Below are 12,995 nucleotides of genomic sequence, written 5' to 3'. Positions count from 1 at the left end.
GTGGCTGTCTCTTGCCTTTGTGTTCCCGGAGCCCCAGTTGTCCCTTTGGAGTTGTGTCTCTTTAGACCTTTGCACTTAAGTCAGAGTGGGCTTGCAGCTCTGCTTTTCCTGATTAAACTGTTTTTCCTTCAGGAGCATGCCAGGACATCTAGCCTGGCCGGCCTGTTTCAGTTCCGCACAAGGGCTCGCTCTGCGGCTGGGCATTAGTTATAGAGGCAGCTTAATCACAGAATGATGGAATCAGTATACAGTGTTAGTCAGCACTGAGGCCAAGAGGGGGAGAGAGAGAGAGAGAGCGAGCTCCAGAAAGCTCTGGGTGGCCACAGGTGATTTCTGGGAGAGTGACAGCCGGTGTGCAATTTAGGTAGATACATTAGCCGGGATGGTAAAGCCTGTGGGCGCCTGGTAGCCCAGCAGTGGCAAAGGAAAAAGCTGTAGGCACAGGCCCATCCCCGTGGGGTGACACTTAAACTATCCCTATGTCTGCTCGGCAGGGAGCGTGGGTCATAGGGGAAGTGCCAGGCAGGAAGAGGCTGTACCCACAGTTGTGGCGGCACCTGGGCGTGGCCCAGTGTTAGTGGGAATGGGCAGCTGGGAAGGCTTGAGAGTTGCATGGACTCTGGTAGAGGTTGGCCTCCAGGTGGAGCCTGGCCCCTCCGGGTCTCCTGTTGTGAGTGAGCAGTAGACCTCTTGGGGCCCACTCTAACCACAGAGGCAGAACGTGTTACCTAACTTGTCAGACCTCTGCTGCTTTCTGTAGCCCCAGAGATGGCCCGAGCCAAGGCCTGGGAGTGTCCTAAGGACCACATGCGGTGACATCAGGGGGCCTGTCTTCTGTGTCGGGGCACCCTGGGGAGGGTCTCTGAAGGTCTCTCAGCGCGTTCATTAGCCCCCAATCATTCTGGTTGCAGGTGGCGGGCCCTGTAAGCAGCAGTGCCGAGACACTGGGGACGAGGTGGCCTGCTCTTGCTTTGTGGGCTACCAGCTGCAGTCGGATGGTGTCTCCTGTGAAGGTAACACCCGAGGGCTGGTCGCTGTGCTTGGGACCCCTGCTGGAGGCCCGCATGGAACAACCTTGGCCCCACTCCTGGAGGGCAGCCGGGACCTGCTGGCCAGTGCTGCCTGACGTTGAGGCTCCTGGGCATTCTTCTAGAACAATACAGACACTGGTGTGGGGAAAGGGCTGCACTGGGGTTCACCTGGGTCCTGGATTCAGGATCTACTGTGAGGCATTGGGTGGGTCCTCCATCCTCTCCCCTTGTCTAGGAGGTGGGGATGCTGCTGCCTCCTTTGTGGGAGTCTTGCAGATGCTGTGCTTCTAGGGCCTGGCACTTACCCAAAGGGATCTGAAACTTAGCAGGGCTTGATTTGGTGATGGCCCCTCTCCAGAGCCCTGCCCACATGTGCCCAGAGCAAGTTTGTTTGGGCAACTTGATGAATGCAGGAAACCAGATCCACCATGACTTCTGGGATATTCCTTGTGCTCAAGCTCAAGGCTTGGTTGTTCTTGCTGGTTACCTCTGCATCACCTTAATCTCTCTAGATATCAATGAATGCATCACAGGCAGCCATAACTGCCGGCTTGGAGAATCCTGCATCAATACAGTGGGCTCTTTCCGTTGCCAGCGGGACAGCAGCTGTGGGACTGGCTATGAGCTTACAGAGGATAATAACTGCAAAGGTACAGCTCACGTCCAAATCGAAAAACCTCCCCTTCCCCAGCTGTTGGTATGGCACAGAGGGAAGGGCTCATTGAGCTCTGTGGTACTGTCCCCATTTGGCTGCCTGGGATACTGTGTAGTGCTGCCCCTGTGTGGCTGCCTGGGATACTGCAGAAGGAGGTGGTTAAGCTCCTTCCAAGTACACAAGGGTGTTGCAGGGCAAATGAAGGGAGAGCCAGGTCTGCGATGAGCAGGTTTACTTTAATATGGTACTGAGTTGATAATGCTAGCATGATTGACTTAGAAAGCTCAGTGCCTGAGCACTGACAAACAAGTCCAGGGTCCTAAAAGCAAGTCCGAATCAGACCAGGCTCTGGTGAAGACACTAGCACAGGCCTGTGTAAGACTGTTGACCATTGAATTATGTGCCTTGACCCAAGAGCTGGGCGCCTTCTCTCGGCAGCCAAGCCCTTGAGTAATCCTGCTGCCCCACCCTGCGCTGTCCTCTGGCTAAAGCCTCTGGACTTCAGAGCCCGGGAGCCAGGCCAGCTGAGTAGATACACTTGAACCTTGGACAGCCATGAAGTTCCAGGCAGGGCCATCCATCTTGTCCTGTCTTGATGTAACCATTGTTAATATTTGGAGTATTATGAAGACCTCGGGATGAAAGGGATGCCAGGGTCCGAGTTTATTGTCGATAAGATAATTACTGTAATGATCTAATCTAAACATAGCCTCCTGAATGAGTGATAACACCTGCCAGGAAAATGCCTGGGCAATTTGTTAAATAGCAGAAAGCTTGCCTCATAAGTTGGGGGGGGGGGGGTGTTTTCAAAACCATTAGTAATTTTTATACAGTTTGGCTCAATGTGGGCCTTTTCGTAATGCCCTCTCTGTTGAAATGCCTCGGGGTTATTGTCTGAGGAGTGAGCGTTTTTAAAAGTACTTTTTTGTGATGTTGAAGTATTGTGAGACGCTTCCGGCAGGACTGTTGCTAACAATCTCCTTTTTTTATGACGCACCAGATATTGACGAGTGTGAGAGTGGTATTCATAACTGCCCCCCCGATTTTATCTGTCAGAATACTCTGGGATCCTTCCGTTGCAGACCCAAGCTGCAGTGCAGGAGCGGCTTTATACAGGATGCTCTAGGCAACTGCATTGGTAAGACATGACATTACTAGTGGGGATGGGCCCACCAGGTGGGGGCAGGGGGACCATCAGCATACATCAGGGGTTGGCAAGCTTCCTTGGGAGCAGATAGCAAACGCCGTAGGTGTGGGTCATAGTGACTCAGCTGGGTAGTTACAGTACAAAAGGCTCAGGGTATCTACCCGGGTGCTGAGATTGCATCCGGATAAAACTTTATTTGTGAAACTACTGGCAGGTTGCGTGGGGTCTGTGGCCGTCTCCCTGGTTTGGATGGAGGTGTGTGGGTTTTAGAGGCAGAAACTCTTAGATTTTAACAAGCGTCCTAAGATTTGCTTGATTCCTTGAAGCCTTGGGTGCGTCCTCTCTTAGATGTGAGTAACTTTAACATCCGGCTGAAAGGCTAGAAGCAAGGAACCAAGGTGGGTGCTTGGGATGGCATGGGGACGTGGGAAGCGGCTTTTGATAAGTGGTCGCTCCCTGCCACCGTCGCTCAGGCCTCTAGAAATTGCTTCCACGGGAAATGGTTGAATTCATCACAACAGAATAGAGTGGTGGAGAGTTGGTGTTGACTGGAGACAGTTTCAACCTGGGGGATGGAAAGGCTCAGAGGTGGATGGCGTGGATAGCAGAGTGTACCAATATGTAAAGGAGAGGAGCTGACGTGAGCTCAGGTGACGGGGCCTCCACCTCTCTCGCTTCTGTTGTCTTCGTGCCTCACAGGGGCACGGGCTGGCTGTTAGCGTTTGAGTCCAGATCTGCTTGGCAGGCAGGCGCCTCTAAACCCTTTCTTTGAGGCCAGAGAGCCCCTTCCTCTCATCTGAGCTGCAGGCTCGCCCCTCTTAAAGGAAAAGGCTGGATACGGCTACACAAGCTCCTATCCCAATTCTTTCTTGACGTCTTCGATTACCTCGCCTTAGTCTTTTCTTTGAAATGGGATTGAAAGTTCATTTTCCCAGCCTCTCTCTCACTACCCACAAGTAGAACCTTTTGGGTCAGGAGTTTCACCCAAGCCCAACCCACACAAGCCTGGGTCTTAGCTAGTAGAGAAGCGTCTGAGCTGTGGGGACCACGGCTGAGTCGTGAGTTGGCCCCCTGCCAGCCTCCCAAACTCAGACTGTCATCACTCCGTGCACGTGCTGTAAGCAGGGTGGCTGTGACTTCCCTGGGGCGGGGAGGAAAGAGGTTCCCTGCTAAGACCTGCAGCTCAGGGGCCCTGTGGAGGCTGCATCAGCTGAGGACGGAAACCCTGACTCATAGCAGACTTGGCCCTGCTTTCCTCTGTGAGAAAATCTTTACAGGTGTCATCATGCCCCGGGGTTTCCCTCCACAGAATGCAGGGGCAGAGGTGCCCCCGGGGACCATCCCTCTTTGTACCCTCCACTCCAGCCAGATCAGAGCCCAGGATGTTGGCCAGATCCCAGCCTGGTGGCACATACCTCTCCCAACACCTCTGTGTAGATCCACAGTGACATCACAGCCAGAGTTGATCAGCGCAGAGACCCCTAACTTGTCATGGGGACAGGTCCCTCCTTGTCACAAACGAGTTAAGGGCTCATTTACCTCTTTTAGTGTAAGAACCATGCTCACCTATGAGGGAAACAGAAGAGCAGAAAACAACGCCCTGCCTTCAGGGCCAGCGGGTGGGGTGGGCAGAGCCACCCTTCCGGGCATTGCTCCCTCAGTTTGTTTTTTTTTTTTCACGGAAACAGGACCAGACTGTTCTGCCACTTGGTTTTTCCCTCTTGACAATGTGTTTAGAAATCATTCCATGTCAGCATTTTTATTCCTGCTTAAAATAACAGCATCAGCAGCAGAAATAGTTGTCAGGAGACAGTGTAGGAAAATAAAAGGAATTGCTGGCCACACAGGTGGTGCACATCTGTCCTCCTGGCTCTGTGCAGGATGAGGCAGGAGGGCTGCAGTGAGTTGAAGGCGAGTCTGGGCTCTCCAGGGATTAAAGTCCAGCCTGGGCCTGCATGTAGAGACCCTGCTTCAGAAAACCAAACAAAACTAAAAACCAAGGGAGGAGGCCGCCCAGGAGAGAGCTGCAGGCTGTCTCTCCTCTATAACGATCCAGGGCCTACAGCAGTCCACACACTTCTGCCCCTGTTTCCTTGATCTCCCAAGGAAGCCCCATCATGATGGGCAATACTGACCCTGCCAGGATCTACCTTCTCAGAACCCCATTCCGCGGAAGGAAAGATGAACCCTGTTCTGTCAGACTAGCACAAAAGACAGAAAGCTGAGCTGGGAAAGCAGAGGTCTTCTCGAGACAAAAACGTAAAATTTTTTAGAACTTTGAGGTTGATTTTTTCACACTGTGAGGAAGTCTTTTCTGGGTTTCTTACTCTTTTTTTCTTCACTCTGTACCTCGTGTTCCCTTCCTTCATTTCCTGGTGAAGAGGAGGGAAGGGGTCAGAACACGGCTTCCTACACGCTAGCCTACAGGTGTCGGGTTCTTCAAAGATCCTGGGGCCGTTGTCAGTGTTCCCAGATGGCCTCAGCTGTGCTTTGTAAGAGGAAGTGAGCCAGGAATGACAGCTGGAGTACCTGCACTTGTGCCGTGGGAATCCCATGAGGGGAAGCACGCAGTATGTCCCCAGACCCTCCGCCGGCCTTTCCTATCTGTTATCTTTGTTGATCCACTTTTGATTTCATTCATTCATCCACCGTCTAACTTCCGTGGAGCTCAGGCCAGGGGACTCTCTCCTCCAAAGCGTACACGGTCTCAAGGGACACCAGTGTTGCATAGAACAGTTTGGGAAATTGCACCAGATGAGCACTCAAGGCTGGCGGGGGGGGGGGGGGGGAGAGGATCACTGCCTGGCCACCGCACTCACGGCTGACAGGAGAAGGGAGTCGCCCAGCTCTGTGTCAGGGACTAGATAATGGATATCAGCCTTCCAGCCATCTGGTTTCTGTAACCACCAGGCTGCTGTGGAGGTGATGCAAAAAGCAGCTGTAGGCCACATGCGAGGCAGCAGGCCTGGGTGGCTGCTACTAAAACTTTATTTACAAGGATGAGCCGTGGGCCCGATTTGGCTAGAGGGATCTTGAGGAAGGGGACTGGGAGGGATTGTGAGGGTGGAGGCCAGGGCTCTACACCTACCTGGACTCTGCTGCCTTCTCTGCTTCTTGTGACCCCAAGGAGTTGCTTGCTTTCTCCAGGTTCTGGGTTCCCAGTACAACATACAGACAAGTAGTGCCGGCGCTGCCACCTGCAGGCCAGGGTGATAACAGCCGGACTGCCCCTGTAAACTTTGCAGTGCTGAGTTGGCCGTGTAGGGGTCCATTCCAGGGATTTTTAGACAGCCTGCGTGTAGGGATTGGCCAGCAAGGAGATAGCTCCTCCTTCTCACTTTAGCTGTGAATCTTCCCCCATTGCCCTCTTCCTGCTGTCCCCTGACCGGATGTACTCTGTGAACATGTGAACTAGGAGGCTCCTGAAGGTGAATTTCTGAGCCCTAGGTCCTTTTAAACGTGTTTTGGAAGAGGTTTGGTTCTGGCATGGATTTTGAGCAGAAAGAGCAAACGGATGTGTACCTCAGGGTTCCTTGAGCGTTTATGTGTGTCCACCAATGGTCCCCATGCTAGAGTTTCGTCCTCTTGAGGAAGGAGACCCCATGTGGGGAGTTCCGAGTGATTTGAGTCAGCCCAAATGGGAGACACAGGAAGGAGTTTTGGTGGAGGTGGTGGTCAGAGACATGGTTACCATACTGACAGGGGATGGGGCTTGTGACTGTGGCTTCTAAAGACTGGCCAGGTGAAGTTGGCAGGGACCACCTGCCCACCAAAGGAGCCTAGGGCCTCGCTGTGATCTGAGGCTGGTGCAGAGAGATGGGTACTTCTGTGTCCCTAGTGCCAAGCTCAGGGCAGGGGCCTATCTACCTGTGTGAATCAGATGCGTGCAGGAAAGCCAGGCCAGCAGCTGCTGCAGGAGGTGGAGAAGTTGTGGTTGGAAGCAGGGGGAGAGGACAGGGAGAGACCTGAGGCTGCCTTGCCCTGCAGGGTAGAGGGATCCAGGCCTGTTGGTTTGTGACTTTGCTGAGAGACGGGACAGGCTCTTTTGGAAGGTCAGTGGCTGTGTTCGTGGCTACTCTCCGTGTTTAACCATGCCGCGTCCTATCTCTTTGTCTCTGTAGATATCAATGAGTGTTTAAGTATCAGTGCCCCATGCCCTGCGGGGCAGACATGTATCAATACGGAGGGCTCCTACACATGTCAGAAGAATGTGCCCAACTGTGGCCGAGGCTATCATCTCAACGAAGAGGGAACTCGCTGTGTTGGTTGGTATCTCAAACACACACGCACACACAGACAGGCACACGGGCACACGCACATGCACGCATCATTTCTGAAATTTGGCTTTTCTGTCTGCTTCCAGAACATTCCTTCTCTTCTGTAGAAGGGACAGTTGGTCCCCAAAGTGAGGATATTCTGCCTGTGCATCTATTTCATTGCCCCTCCCCAGGCACAGGCCTTGGCCATCTTGCCTGCAGTATTACAGTAGCACTCCGGCACTTCCAGCCTCATCTTCAGTCTTCCCAGTGTTCTCAGGCTATGATCGTAGCCTAGCCCGATTGTGGCCAAGAACAGACACTCATGATTCAGTTCGCCTCAACTGGTCACAGCTGATCTGCATGGCCTAGATCTTGCTACTCCCCGGAGGACACAAGACGGCTGAGGGGTGTCTTGTTTATGCCCATCTCATTCCTGCTCCTCTGGAGCTTTGGGCCAAGGCGGTCAGCTGGCCCAGATCCCCGCCAGGGAAGGAGCTGTCCTCCCAACAACCCCAGGCCATGTCAGCATCTCCCCCACAGCCCGGGTACTTCCTGCCTCACTAGGGATCAGTGCTGTCCTCTTGGAGGGTCGGCTGCTGTTCCAGGTGGGGCCTGGCACGTGGCAGATGCTCTGTGAAGACTAGGTTGCTGCTGTCAGTGTGCACACTCCAAGGCTTTCTGCGTGTCTTCCTTTCTCCTTCTCAAGATGTGGACGAGTGCTCACCACCAGCAGAGCCCTGTGGGAAGGGACACAACTGCTTGAACTCCCCCGGCAGCTTCCGCTGCGAGTGCAAGGCTGGGTACTATTTTGATGGCATCAGCAGGACCTGTGTGGGTAGGTAGATGTCTTTTCGGGTTCTGGGGGTCCTGGCCAGATGATGCCACACAGGGGACAGTCTGTGGCACCTAGGGTGACCATGCCGATCCCATCCTCATCTCAGGAGGTCCCAAGTGTAGGCAGCCCCAGAGTGAGGACCCTCAGTCAGGAGGCATTGTCTGATGGCAGCTCTGCTGCCACCTTGGTCTCTGGCCACCGTCAGGGACCCAGCATTGTCAGCCTGCTTTCTTATGGCACGGGTGTTCTGTTTGACCCCAGGCTCCAAGGGTTTCCAGGACTCCAGCCCAGGTCTGCAGCCGGCAAGACGACAGTGATTGCTCAGATTTGCTACAGACCTGTAGGGCCCAGGGGCTTGGGATGCACAGCTCCAAAGGTAGTCAGAATAAAGGGTGGTCCGGAGTGGAGTCAGGCCCTGTACATCTAGCACTTGCTGCTACCAAACCAGGATACTCAGTGGAGGCTGACAACTGCCCCAGGCCCCCAACAGATCCCTGCAGACTCTCCTGTGGGCAGAGGGACATCTGTCCAGATGTGTCCCATTTGTCAGAGCACAGGGCTTAGCATAAACCCAGTCAGGAGAGACCCCAGCCCTAAATCCTGAGCTGTGAAGGGAGTTAGGGGCAGAGGACCATAAACTGCTGCCATTGGCAGAAAGGTGGGACATGGACCTTTTCTCTCCAGTGGACATGCTCTGGGCTGACCGGCCCTCTCTTTCAGACATCAACGAGTGCCAGCGCTATCCTGGGCGCCTGTGCGGCCACAAGTGCGAGAACACACCAGGCTCCTACCACTGCAGCTGCTCCGCGGGCTTCCGGCTGTCTGTAGACGGCCGGTCATGTGAAGGTGAGGGTGGGTCACGGAGCCGGCCAGCGGTCAGCAGCCTTAGCCATGTCCCTCCTCTGCTCACAGACTCACTTGGGGTTTCCTGGGCAGGTGTTCTAAAGACGGGAGACTCCCCGCCCTAGGGATATGACTGTGAGGCAGTGGCAGCCATGCTGAAACTTGGCCAGTCTCCCTGGCAGGGCTTGGCCTGTCATTTGGGTTCATGAGTCTTGCTGTGCACAGATAACAGAGTGTCTTGTATTATCTTCTGTGATTATTGTTTCTGGCTGTACCTAGGCCTCTGAGATTTGTGCTTGGGTAATACTGAGGACATGGCGCTGAGGCCTGGCCAGCCTTGCCTCTACTGTGTAATTAAGCACATGGACTGTGGGTGTAGTGAGATGTGGTTCCTGTGTCACAGAGTATATCTATGATGTGATGGAAAATCACACTAGATATAGATTGAGCAGGTAACATGGCCAGGCATGTGGGGGGCCACAGGTGTGAAACACTGAGAGGCTAAGGGTGTATCCCTCCTACCCTCTCAGAAACAGTGATAAATAAATGTAAGAAGGAACCCCTAAGAGGCAATAGGCAAGTTTTTTACTCCCAGCTGCATGGTGACTGTTTTAAACCTTTCTGGCCAGTCTGTAGACGCTACCCTACTTTGCTGTGGCAGTACAAAGGCAGCCATAGGTCCTGGTCAAATGTGTTTGTATGTATGTGCCAATAAAACTTTATTTAAAGAAAAACAAGTGGCGGGCCAAACCTGGCCTGGAGCTTGGTCTAGGTGAAGGGAATTGATGACTGGTAGCTGTGTTGTTAAATAGCCCCTAAGTCCAGAGATTCAGGAGTACCAGGGCTACCATCCCATAGTCTATGTCACCTGTGTCACCATCTAGGAGATGAAGTGGAGAGGGCAGGGAAGATTTTCACTGAGAGCTAAGAGGGACTGTGGTCCTGATTGGACTGGATATGCTGTCATGCTGGGCCTATGCCCTGTGAGATCAGGATTGATGGGAGCCAGTCTAAAGTAGGAGGGGTGGAGAAATTTCAGATTTCTCGGCTACAATGGACTGGGAAGTGGACGCCTCTCTCTCTCTCTCTCTCTCTCTCTCTCTCTCTCTCTCTCTCGGCATCTCAGTCTTGCAACTTCAAACTTCACATCGCTATTTCGCATCAGGGAACCGGTGAGGGAGCACTCTGCTCCCTGCTGTCTGTGTCCTCAGTCAGGTCTGCTGGGGAGGCAGGGACCTGCGGTGTGGCTCTGAGCCGTGACCCCTGGGAACCTCTTCTCTTCCAGATGTGAATGAATGCCTCAACAGCCCCTGCAGCCAGGAGTGTGCCAACGTCTATGGCTCCTACCAGTGTTACTGCCGACGCGGCTACCAGCTCAGTGACGTGGATGGGGTCACCTGCGAAGGTGAGGACACACTGTGTTCTGTGGGGAGCACTCTGGCCCTGCCACAGCACAGCAGCCTCTGGCTGCATTTCAGAATTCATGGCAGAGAGCTTGCCGGGATTTCTCCACCTGGCGAAGTTCCCATTTGCTCACTGGCTGGCTGGCCTGGCTCCTTTCTTTTCCTCTGATAGATCTTGAAGACCTTTTACAGGGGTTGATAGGGAGGTTAGGGAAGAGAGCAAACCAGCCCATAGGTTGTTTTTAAATACACATGCCATGGCCGTAACCCCTCGGCATGCTGACACTCTGGGCTACAGGGCACAGGGCTTGGCAGCGGCATGTGCCTGAGAGGTAAGGAGCAACCTGAAGGCCACCCAGTCCCTGAGACCCAGCTCTGCTCTGGCTCCATCCTCACCAGGCCTGGCTGTCATCTTCTCTGTCAAATGCAGTACCCTCTCCTTGGACTGTTGGACAGTCCAGGTGTGTGTGTGTGTGTGTGTGTGTGTGTGTGTGTGTGTGTGTGTGTAAGGGCTTAGGATCCAACCCAGGACCTTGCTCAGCAGATGCTATTCCACTGGGCTATGTCCCTAGACCTCTATAGCCTGAAGCTTTTTGAGTACCAGTGTGACTCCACAGTGGGAGGTTCTCTACCACGAGTCCTAGTCCAGACTCGGGTGCACTGAAAATACTGTCTAGAAAAACCTTCAGTCTCTGTGTATAAAACAGATGGATTTGAGGGTTAGACTTGACTCCCATCCCCAAGATATCTTATTATACAAGTGGCAATATTCCAAAATACTTGAGACGCTTCTGGTCCCAAGCATCTCAGATAAGGGAGACTCAGCCTGCATCTTCATGGGATGTGTTGTGAGTTGTGTTAGTTTGATTGGCTGGTTGGATTGGGTATTTTTTTGTTTTCGTTTTTTTTTTTTTAGCAGATTGCTCTCCATTCCCTTTTTCTGCACATACTTCACATCAAAAACCTGCTAAATGTCCTTTGACTAGTCCCACCCCTTCTCTGGGCCTCAGTTTTCCCTACTGTAATGATGATCCCTGTGGCCAACCCCAGCCCCAGCACCTGGCTTGCTCTTCTTGGCTTGCCTTCTGCTGCTGCTCCCAAGCTCAGCCTGGCCACCCAGGGCTACCACTTGGCCTAGCTCCAGCTATGCCCATGGGACTGGAGCTCGATGCTCAGGGTGAACTGTGACTCTGCTGTTGCAGACATTGATGAGTGTGCCCTGCCCACTGGGGGTCACATCTGCTCCTACCGCTGTATCAACATTCCCGGGAGCTTCCAGTGCAGCTGCCCTTCGTCTGGCTACAGGCTGGCTCCCAATGGTCGCAACTGCCAAGGTGAGTGAGGCAGATTCTCTGTGTTGGGCTCAGCCAGGTGCGTTACAAGTCCCACAGCATCAGTAGAGAGGAGATAGGGGCTGTGCCACAGATGGGAATGTATCCCGGGGGTAGGGAGGGGTGTTCTGGTTTCCCATGCGCAACATCCAGCCTGTCCTCGGGGCTGTCTGGTCTCTGTGAAGGTCCTGTCAGGTAAGAACACTGAGCCCTCCCACTCTGTCCTTGTCAGCCCTTGGAAGAGTGACCTAGCTGTTCTCCGCTTAGTCTAGTTGTGCAGCCTCTCACCCAGGCATTGGACAGACAGGCTGTGAGCCTGTCTCTGGGTCGCAGAAGTTAACAAGTACAGTAAGGGGCTGGCTGTGGTCTGGGGTGAGAACCCTGAGCTATCTGTATCTGAGGATTCTAGTGGTTGTAAGTGTTAGTGGGCTAGAGTCAGCTCTGGTTCGGGGTCCATGAGGAGAGATGGTAGAGTCTGTCTGTATTTGTCCACCCTTTCCGAGGACTTGCTGGGTTCCCCGGCATTCTGTGATCATCCATTTGGTTCCTGACAATTAGGAGGACAAGCTTGTGAACAAACAGGATGGGGGTAGGGGAATGTGGAGAGCAATTGAGAGAGATACCTAATGTTCTCCAATTCATGCATGTGTGCGCACACACATGCACACATATGTCCCACTACTACTAACAACAACAAAGAAAGTGGCCAGCTAAAGGCAGGGCCTGTGGCATTCTCTGGAAAGGAGCCACTGAGCTTCTCTGAGGTTGGACAGGACTCTTCCTCCCCCGTCCCGACCCCCACAGTCCTGATTCTGCTTTCCTGGCCCAGCTCCCTCACCACAGCCTGGAGTCCTGCCCAGAAGCAGCAAAAACACATTCCTGGGCTGGAGAAATGGCTCATTGGATAAGGCTCTCGTTGCCAAGCCTGATGGTCCTGTGTTCAGTCCCTGGGACCCGCATGGTGGAAAGTGTGGACAGACTCCTATGAGTTGTCCTCTGACCTCTGCATACATGCTGTGGCACGTGCCTACCCCCACCCTCCAGATAAAAGTGTAAAAACAGCACAGACCCACATTCCTGAGCTGAGACTGGCAAGGGTCGCTTTTGCCAGTGACAGTCAGACATGTGATGCTTCTTACCAGCTGCCTTCTAGGCTTCATGATAGCCCTGAACCCTACCACTTGGAATGTCATGGAAGGGCTCTCCCACCTCTGGAGGCTCCAGGCTCTATAGCAGGACCTGATCCCCCTGTCTAACCACTTTAGTCACTTCCCTGAGACCCAAGGCAAACATGCACAGTTCCTGTAGGCCTCATTTCCTCACCCGTGATGTGGGACCAGAGGCTCTGACACTTCCTGACCCTTAGTATGTGGCCAGTCACACAAGAGGTGAGGGTGACGTTTCTTGAGAACCATGGAAAGGTGCTAGGCGGTTGGATCACCAGATTCTGATGCCCAGCTGCCTGGGTTCAAAGCTTGGCTCTGTCACTAA

General features: G+C 53.4%; 1 protein-coding gene across 2 annotated transcripts in view; it reads left to right on the top strand.

Moving 5' to 3' along the window:
* Fbln1 (fibulin 1) overlaps positions 1 to 12,995 on the top strand; it is a 71,000-nt gene that overhangs the window by 19,062 nt on the left and 38,943 nt on the right. For both annotated transcript variants that reach the window (XM_021630872.2, XM_021630873.2), the window contains exons 6-13: positions 912 to 1,013; positions 1,544 to 1,681; positions 2,687 to 2,824; positions 6,955 to 7,098; positions 7,799 to 7,927; positions 8,648 to 8,773; positions 10,056 to 10,175; positions 11,376 to 11,507. In XM_021630872.2, coding sequence (XP_021486547.1) covers positions 912 to 1,013; positions 1,544 to 1,681; positions 2,687 to 2,824; positions 6,955 to 7,098; positions 7,799 to 7,927; positions 8,648 to 8,773; positions 10,056 to 10,175; positions 11,376 to 11,507 — 1,029 coding nt within the window. The remainder of the gene's footprint in view (positions 1 to 911; positions 1,014 to 1,543; positions 1,682 to 2,686; positions 2,825 to 6,954; positions 7,099 to 7,798; positions 7,928 to 8,647; positions 8,774 to 10,055; positions 10,176 to 11,375; positions 11,508 to 12,995) is intronic.

The sequence above is a fragment of the Meriones unguiculatus genome, chromosome 8 (assembly GCF_030254825.1).
Source record: "Meriones unguiculatus strain TT.TT164.6M chromosome 8, Bangor_MerUng_6.1, whole genome shotgun sequence".
Lineage (NCBI taxonomy): Eukaryota > Metazoa > Chordata > Mammalia > Rodentia > Muridae > Meriones > Meriones unguiculatus.
This window is presented reverse-complemented; position numbering and strand designations above follow the sequence as displayed.